At 35.3% G+C, this 10,047-nt stretch overlaps 1 protein-coding gene across 1 annotated transcript in view; it reads right to left on the bottom strand.

The window, feature by feature from the left end:
- Nucleotides 1-10,047, bottom strand: part of USH2A (Usher syndrome 2A (autosomal recessive, mild)) — a gene marked incomplete at both ends in the record, with an annotated part of 237,604 nt that overhangs the window by 122,372 nt on the left and 105,185 nt on the right. The window contains 2 exons of the mRNA XM_009070392.1: nt 6,152-6,313; nt 8,663-8,776. Of these exons, the coding sequence (XP_009068640.1) occupies nt 6,152-6,313; nt 8,663-8,776 (276 nt within the window). The remainder of the gene's footprint in view (nt 1-6,151; nt 6,314-8,662; nt 8,777-10,047) is intronic.

Genomic DNA, 10,047 nt, shown 5'->3' with positions numbered 1-10,047 from the left:
TATTTAAACACTATTTAAAAGGATTTTAAATAAGCAGATTTTATTTAACACTGCACTAATGCACTGCAATAGAAAATGATACAACAGAGCTGCTACAAATAAACATAATGCTTTTACCCTTACCCCACCTCCCCCCCAATCTAAATTCCCCAGATCTGTATTATTAAGTCCAATGAGTGTACCAGATCTTTCTGTCTAAAGCTGAAATACAGGAACTCCAGACTCAGACAGCCCATTTGCCCTTTGGTTTTGTGCCTGCTGAATCTGCATTCTGGGTCTGCAGAATTAATTATGATAGCACCGGTCACTGGCAATGTCAGTGTTGCCAATTCAGGTGTATCAAATGTGCTTTCTTACAGGCCTAGAACCTTTAGAGGAAGGCAGCCTCTCCTGTAAGACTGGTGTACCCTGCCCTCTAGTGCCAGGTGCACCAATAGATGTTCACTTAAATGCATACTCAGGCCAGAATGAAGCCTGAAGCAGCAGGCATTCCCCATATGCCATCCTGGAGAACATGGCATTTCCTGTATGGCTTATCCGCTGGATATGTTGCTAAACCAAATATAATGGGTGGACCCAGCACAGCAGGCATTCCCCATATGCCATCCTGGAAAACATGGCATTTCTTATATGGCTTATCAGCTGGATATGTTGCTAAACATAAAATATAATGGGTGGACCCGGCACTGTTGCAGAGTACAGCAAGACCCTAAAATAAGAGTGAGACACTGGGACATGTCTCATTGGGTCACATACAAGATGTTTCAGATAACCAATTTTAACTGCAAAGAGGTGAAGGCTCACTTTTATTGCTCATCATGGTGTTTGAGATATTTCTGCCTCACAAAAAAAATCAGTAATTCTGACAGTCAGGGTTATAATATACACAAATCTAGCACTGACATTTTATTGGACAGCAAACTCTTTCCAAAAAACTCTACTGAAAGAAAGATTGGGTTCATTTGGTATTTATATGCATTTCATTGCAACCTGGAAGATGGGAAATGAATTCATACCAGAAGTCTACAGAATTTTTCTACTGTTTGTCCTTTAAGGCAAAAGCTGCCTGTCATCTTTGAACAGGACCTAAAACAAAGGAATGCAAGTCCCTAGGGTTGGAAATTTTTGTTTCGAAACATGGCTATAGCTAAATCTGTATGAAAAGTAACCACAAAAACTACACATTAAACCTAACATAGTAAGAATTTTCTTCTCAGTGGTTCACCTTCTTGCAGTGATACACCTTGGTGCAATTATCTTCTACATACAATTCTGTGAATTTTCTTGTTCAAATTGTTTCTTTTGGCAATTAGTGCAATAGTGATGATGGATTTTGCTTTTATTATCATGAGCTATCATTTAAAACAAGCAGTAGGATTCTTAGGGATAGAAAGGACAAAAAACTTTGCCAATTTTCCAGTAAAATGCAGTAATTGCAGATTGCTGTGCATACGGTGTACTGTAATCACTACTGGTGTAGAGCAACATAAAAAAATACAGGTACTAATTTGGGATTCTATCATTTTTTAAGCTCAGATATGTTAAGCCCTGGTTGAGCAGATGTCAAACATCTGTCTCTTCCTCACACGAAAACAAGGCTCCCATTCTAACCTGGTTTTGTAGGATCAGCCTTTCTGCACTCCGTTCAAATAACAATTTGAATAAGCCAAAGCCTAGTTTACATACTTAGAAAAAACTGTGAAGACAGGTCTTTCTCACCTTTTCCAAGGCTCTCTTTAATATTTTGCCAAGAAACCTGGTACAAAGTACTCTGTCACATTTTTTCATAAACTCTTGGGCATGTAATTCAGGGTAACTCTATACTCATCTAATTCAGTTGAGGATCTGCCCTTGTAGTATAGTTGACAGGATCTCTTTCCTGAAAAACTGGAAACACTTCTTTCAGGTTGGCAGAGAAAAATAAGTTTCATACAGCTGAGTCTTAATAACAATATCTTCCTTTTAAAGATTCATGATGAGAACCATTAGATTCTGCTAGGAAAATGATATGAACACAATTTGTTAACATCGTCAAGTTAGCTGACCTAGTGCTGCAGAAAATGCTGACATAGATCCTCAATACCAAGCTTAGTGCAAAGATAGATTCATATATTTTTTTTTTTTGTTTTTTAAAGTATCTACAAAGTAATTTCCTTTAGTAAACATATTAGGTAATGAACATCTTTTCTTAGTCCATCAAATGCTCAGCATTTAAGAATAGAGAAATATTTTGCTCTAATCTTTTTTTCTGAAGTTTCTTCACAACAATAAGGTTCTGAACAAAAAAACCTTTGGCATTTGGATCATATCTGATCATCCCTGTCTTTTCTTGTACTATAACATTCTGCTTTTATTAGATCATCTTTCTGCTGGTGGTATTGGCACCACCAGCTCAGGTCACTGAATTCTAATACTTTTCAGGATAAAACCCATCCCACTGCCTCTTTTATCTAAGGCCTGTAGGAATTTTTGAGACATATTTAAAGTAAAGATAAGACAAGAAGGAACAACTTGCCTAAATTTAAAAAATCTTTTAAAATAATTAGATTAAGAAATCTCCGCATTTCAAAGTAGAAGCTTCAATTTTGTCTGTGAGTGTTTGTTTGGATGAAAGAATATTTTCCTCTCCACAGGAAAAATCAACTCAAATTTTCCTAAAATCAAAAGCCTTTGTAAGTTCAGTACATATATGTTAAGAATTCTGAAGATAACTGTACAAGCTCCTCCATTTTCCCACAGTTGCTAGTCATCTACAGAACAGCAAGGTATGTAGGTTTGGGGAGCAGAACCCTATTGCAATTACTCTCCTGAGCTGCAGATGTTCATCTTGGTTACAGGAGCTTTGCCCTTACCCACAGAGGAGCTGAAAACATCAATACAGGGGCATGGATTCACACAGCTTAAGTTCCACCTGGGATCCTGCACTATTTGCTCTAATTCATTGCAGACATTAGGTTTTCACTGGAATATAGGATGTGAAGTACAACTTAGATTGCATGACGAAGCAGAACATATGCTGCATGAACCAAACACATAAAGGTGGGAAGCAGAAATATCACAGACAGACAGTTCACAAAGGTGTTGCAGGCTGGCTTCATTTCAGTGCTTTATTACTCACAACTCAGAAACCGAATTTGTCAATAAGAGAAGAATATTTAAATGCACTAATGGATGATGGATGCCTAATGGGTCTCCCTTTTCAATGTGGTAAAGTGTACATTTGCCATATGTGCTTTTAAAGGGTTTCCTTTTTAATTACAGCTCAACCCCTAGAGGAAACAAACACTTGAATTTCCATGAAAATCAATGAGTATTTCAAGCCCTCAACAACTGTGAAGATCAGAAATTAAGTTAACAATATATTTGCAATTATGGTGTTGAGAAAACATATTCCTCCTCAAGTTATGGATTAATTAAGAATGGGCCTAAACTGGTTGCACTTTCCATGGTCTGAAACAAAAGTCAGTGAAGTACTAAAAATAAAGGCTTAAAAACCCACCACGTTTCAATAGATACAGCACTTCAAAAAAACACAGAGAGAATCTATGAGTTTCTGGTATAGACTACTGGTCAGGATCTAAGTCATATAGTTATTAAATTAGGAAAACCATTTTGGTGAATAAATAGGAAACAGATCTCAGAGACAATGAACTTCGTGTCTCTGGGGTCAATAGCATATTATATTGAGGCAATAAATCACCAACATCACTAGCATAAATGCTAAAAAGAAAAGGATAATAATATGGGAAACGCTAAGACATGTATGACACTAGAAAGTCAAAAGCCATAAGACTTTTCATCATAAGATCATAATCTTTGGAGAGAGAGATGGGGGGAAAAAAAAGAAACACACACAAAAAAAGTTATACCTCTTTTAAATCTAGACAACAAAGTAGAAAATACTGGGCTGTGAAAGGAAGCAAAATCAGGTCAAATTAAAGATATACGTTGATCTAAGCAAGATCTTGAATAAAACTGATTCAGAAGAACTAGGATTTCTAGTGACCCAAATCCCAGCCTGCTGGCTCACATTGCCACTTCTCCCTCAGGCAGAGTGAGAAACTGGCAGCTAACTAAAATGGATCCAAAGCAAACAGACTGATCTCCACACCATGTTCACAATGGTAGGCAAGAGAGGCTCTTGCGCTGTACTGTGTACAGTAACACAATCTGATTCACCAGCCTCCTCTTCTGAAGATTTTCTGTTCCCTTTATAACTATGTCTGCCTAAAAATTAATTGAAACCAAAGTCATGAAATGCTCAATAGGACCAAACATATAAAATTTCTATAAATAAATAAATAATTCCTAAATAAAAGCAACAAAAGCTTCTCTAGGAATCTTATGAACCAGGTGAGATTTCCTTTGACTATTTCAGCTGAATGTATTCTGACATATCACTCAAGATTCAGAGGTAGAACATGAGGAATCAAGTCCTGACACTTTTTAACTTATACTTTTCTATATTTTCAAAGAATAATTACAAATGTTACTTGACCATAACTTCTATCAATAAGCATTCATTTTGGCTATAATTCAGAATATGATCAGGCACAAATCAAAAACCAACCAACCAAAATGCATTAAGGTGAACACTCCCTCGAATGTTCTACATTGCTTGCACATTTATAACCAGGTTGCAGATGAACATATCAGTAAAACTACCTGTGATGAACTTTCAGTAATGATTTTAATAAGATTTGGAAGCACAACTATTTGCACTTCAAAATTTTTAAGAATGGTGTATGACATGGCAATGAGAGATTAATGGAAATCTTGCAAAAAAAAAAAAGATAAATGGCACTGCAAGAACAGCAGAAAACTGGGAAGATGGGAGAGAAATTAATTGAACCTACACTTTTGATAAATACTTATTTTTTTTGCAGAAGAAAAATGCACACTAGTTTGAGCTGTCATTATGCTAACCCATACCCTATTTTTCATATTATTAGTAATACATAATGTGGTAGTTTATATTCAAAAATAAAACCAGAATGTATATACCTCATGTATTTATCCAGAAATACACTAAGGTTACTATGGTTACGAAAAATCCATTACCTTTGAATACAGAATGAAAAAGTTTGACTTAAAGTGTGCACTATTTATTATAGCGATCATCAACAGCCTTCAGGAGGTTCTCTAACTGGATTCATTTTTCAGTGTCAAAACTGACCCACCACACCAGTAGCTTATGGCCTGTGCAAGGCAAAGAAATTTGAACTATATGAATTTTTAAATATGTTTTATACTAACTCAACATGCAGAAATGGCTTTGAATTTTAAGGCCTTACATTAAAAAGAAAGTAGGATCTTGGTACCCTTTTTCCCCAAGGTGTCCAAAATGAAATGCATTATTTTTACTTGTACCTACTAACATATAGAAATTCTGATGAGTCCAGAATAGTGCTTATGCCGTGCTATGATACTTCTAGCTCCATATTTTCAAGGGTTTTTTTAAATTTTGTTTTATTTTGTTACTATTGTTTGAATAATGTCAGAACAAATAATTTGCATACTTCATCAAACTACATGAATTACATTAAAATAGGAAGTCAGATTAACATGCTCCACTGTACTGCCAAATAACAGGCATTTAGCTTCTATGTAATAGTTTAAGAGGACTGATATAACTTGAATAACTTGGCTATTGGCATGTTGCATAACTATTGCCAGAAGAAAACAGATCATTATTTTATACATCTAACACATGAATTAAACATGGGCTATTCAAGTAAGCAATGTGATGTCTCTCAAATTAAGAATATTTAAGGAAGACAGTAAGAAAAGCTACTAAACCTGTACATATTATCTTGTCATCAACAGCTTACAGTTTATTTGCTTTGAGAACTAGAGGGTATGAGATCAAGATGCTATAAAACTATTAAGAAGATGACTCAAGTTCTATGAAAGAGGACAATATAGCACAAAATTTAGCTACATCATCCACAGTGGTGTTAATTTGTGCAAGTCCCAACAAAGAGTTCTGTGAAAGATTCTTGAAAAAATGGAGCCAATCAGGCTCTAAAGAGCATCCAGTCCATTTTAAAATTATTTTTCTTTTCCTCTGAAATAAGAAGGAGTCAGTCATACAAATATTCATAGCAACTACGACATTCACATCTGACATGCTACCTAGCAGAGAACTCACCTTTTACAACGTATTTAGTTTCATTTCCAGAGTAAATTGGTACTCCATTCATATATAAAGTATATTGGGTAATAATACCATTTGGTGTTTTCGGTGGACTCCAGCTCATCAACAAGAACGTGGGAAAGGATATTGCTATGGGTGATTGCACATCTTCAGGGGCTGGTGAAAAAAATGTATAACATTATATTATATTGTATTTCCACAAATAATAAAGAATTTCAGTGAGCAACTACTACCAGAATGATTTTTGATCAAGTTGAAATTTCAGAAGAGATTTTATGTCTGCACCGTATCAGCATTTTGCAAAGTCTTCTATTTTATGTGAGGATTCCTAGCCCAACAGAAGCTTCCATGAAAGATGATGATATACTCTTTGCTTTTAGGAGAATAATTATGCTCCTATAATTTTATGTTTCCAGCTTGATAACACCGAGCAAGGTGAAGAGTACATGATTTTAGTGCAGTTCTTTTTTATAATACAAATCATTTTCTCTTCCTTCATGTTTTTTATTCCTAACTACAAAGTGATCATTCTAATCACAAATGCAGGTGATGTGTTCTTAGGCACTATCCCGTATTTCAGACTTTTCATAATTCAATACACTTAGTAATGTTTGTTTAGCATAGATTTTATGTATATAATATACTGGAAGTTGGAAATGGATAATAATTTAAAAGTTGAGTTCTTTCACGGTTGTAGTGAGTTATATATTAGAAGCACAAGCAATCCCACTGAATATTGCAAAGGGAACAGAGCTTGGGCCTTAGTCTGGGAGGAATATTTTGTAATTTACAAGCTCTGTGCTAGCAATTTAAAACAATAACTAGCAGTGGCTGGCAATGTGAAAACAATATAAAGTAATGAATGTTTCAATAGGGAAACAGGGATAGCTGGAGGGTGTGATATGGTGTCTGTCTTCTGTATCATCAATTTATTGTTACTAAGAGCATGCAACAAGAGCATCCGAAAATAGAAACTCCACACATATTGACTTTTTGTTCAATTCTTCTGAGGGTTAAAACACATGTTCCCTATGGCTTTATTTGATCTCTTAGGGGGGCAGGGGGAGGAAAGGAAAATATCTACTTTTGCCTAAGCCTTTCCAATATGACGTGTAAGGATTCCTGCTTTGTTCACTAAGCAGAGAAAAGAAGACACAAACAATTTATTTTTAATTACTATGTTACAACAGAAAGAAATATACAAATACTGTATTTCATGTTTCTGTCACAAGGTCCATTAACTATTTGGCTGTCAGAGGCTGCACCCTTTCATGGATAATGCCACCAGACAATCTCAGTCAGTTTATTTTCAACATCCAAGAGGCAATAATTGGATTTTGATTTGATTGGTGCTGCTGGCAGTTGTTAACATGGTCACATCACAACTCTGTTCTAGCAATGTTAGACTGCAATCTTCAGTACTGTCCTCATCAGGACAACGCCTTGCACAACTACCTGCTTTGGCAGCAGTTCAACACTCCAGCATTCTTTTAATTATTACAGCTATAATTCACGTGATGTCATGTTAAAATTTTATTTGCATTATTGGTAGTGTATTACTACCTTGTTTACATGAAAAGATAAAACAAAGAACTGTGGGAGGGAGGGAATTTTGAAAACTACTCTGCATCATGGAAGATTAAGTACTGCCCAATAAGTACATGTCAAAGTCCTCATTATTCTACTGGTGCAGATTTGGACTAACTGATTATTTTAACTGGATTAACATGGCTGTAGAATGATCAAACCAGGAGATGTGGACTTTATGTTCAATTGAGAATGAAGTTAGATATGTCACTGATATTTTTGGAGCATTTTCTCTAGTAATTGATATGCATTACTTATCAGCCTAGTCTCTAAGGTCAGAATTAACGTATTTTTTCTTTCTCCCTGCCCTAGTTCTTCATGTAAGCATAGGAAGCATTAATTTACACTCACAACCTTTCACTTAGAGCACAACAACATGTAAAAGTGTTTAGGGAAAAAAAAGGGAAAATCTGAGCAGCGATTAATAAATAACTCAATTGACATTTGGAGGTTTCATCACACTGAAATAATTGTTGCCCATTGCTGGTGTTTAGTGCTTAAAAGAAACCATGGAAATCAACCGTTTGATTCTCAATTTCATACTGTGCCATACAATCAATTCTTTTTAGTCAGACTGTCTCTAGATTTACTTCTGAGCCATAGTAAAATGAGGAAGCTTTCATTAATCTTTCAGATGCTTCATATTAATGACAAGGCTCTTGCATGAACAATGTAACAGCAATTAAAAAGCCCATTAATCTGCATTACAGCTATTAAAGATGCATGTCATTAAAGGGTATGGAGTTTGATTCATTTTCACACCCCCCCAAAAAATGGAGCAATTATGGTCTGGCAATGCACTTTGTCATCAAATTAGGTTGGGGTTTTCCAGCAAATGGCTTTGCAGCATTTAGCTCTTCTCCTGTTTTATTATTCATGACTGAAATGTGGAAGTCAAGACCTTTGAAATTACTTTACCTTCTTGTGGAGTGGAGATGTTCAATGCATGCGAGCTCTCAGTACAGCCAGCCAAAGTGCAAGCAGTTAGGGTTACAGCATAGTTTGTGAAGGGATGCAAGCCTGTCAATATGCCTGCAACACCAGAAAGCAAGGTGTTATGCATGTACAGTGTACAGACTGATTACATACATACACAGACAGAAGTGAAAAATTAAAGTTTTCTGCTACAGGCTTCCATGGTTACAGGTGGAAAAGGAAAATTATTTTAAGGTTTCATTCCTATTATCCATCACTTAAATGTTGAAACAAAAAATAAGAGTAAGTGGTATTTTATTCCATTTTTAATTCTAAAGTGGTATTTTATTCCATTTTTAATTCCATTTTAATTCTAAAGCTAAGTTTGCTAGATTCCCACATATCAATCAGCTCCTTGTCATAGCTCATGCAACTAATCACTACTTACCACATCAGGAAGTCACACAATATTTTAACTACAACATACAGAAGTATTGCATGGGGGAAAATGTGGTTTACAGTCATTTTCAGAAACATCAGAAGTTCCCATTTCAAAGTAGGCCCAACAGTAAAGTAATATGGAATCTAAATGTAGCAGCAATTAAAAGAAGGCCAATTCATGTCAAGTTTTATTTCAAACCATGTTCTAGCCTCAGCTCTCACAGCTCTCTAGTAAAAGCAATGTGGTGTTTCATCAAAAAAATTTAAAATTTATAGCAAACTATTTTATTTCAGAACGGTCCAACAATGGGATTTTGCAAAGCAGTTTTAAAAACAACAGCACCTCAAAGAACCATAATTTGTGGCCACATGTCCCATAGTACAATAAGTCTACAAACCTCCACAAGCATTACAAGTACAATTAGTCATTATTATTACTCTTCATTGGATTACTACACAGAACGCAACATAACTTTGGATTTCATTAAAAATAAATAAATCTTTTTTCCCCACATAAGTCCTTTATAATCACAAAAAGAGCCTGGAGACTCTGATGCTGGAAGTGAACAGTTATAGCATATAGATACTATTTTCTGAGTAGAACAATCCAACTCTGTAAATGTTTATACTGTGTTTACTAATAGGTGTGTTCCCATGGAAAATATTAGATCACTTTTCATTGAAATAGCAATGTTGGTGTCTTTTTTTGCAGCCAGTCAAAAAATGACAAAGGTGGGCATTGAAATGATCTTTCTATTTGAATTCCCTGAGGTGCAGTTCTGTTCATACACAGTTCTATTCATACACACAGAATAGATATTCAGAAGTAATCACTTTTACTTCAGAGTAGTGCTAAACTAAAACCAGTTGATCAGAATCTGCTCTGGTTATAGTTTTGGTTTTGCAAATCTCCCATTAACAGTGTAAGGTTGTACTGATATCTTCCT

This window comes from Acanthisitta chloris, unplaced genomic scaffold (assembly GCF_000695815.1).
Source record: "Acanthisitta chloris isolate BGI_N310 unplaced genomic scaffold, ASM69581v1 scaffold82, whole genome shotgun sequence".
Lineage (NCBI taxonomy): Eukaryota > Metazoa > Chordata > Aves > Passeriformes > Acanthisittidae > Acanthisitta > Acanthisitta chloris.
The sequence above is the reverse complement of the archived record's forward strand: the minus strand, read 5'-3'. Positions and strand labels throughout refer to the sequence as shown.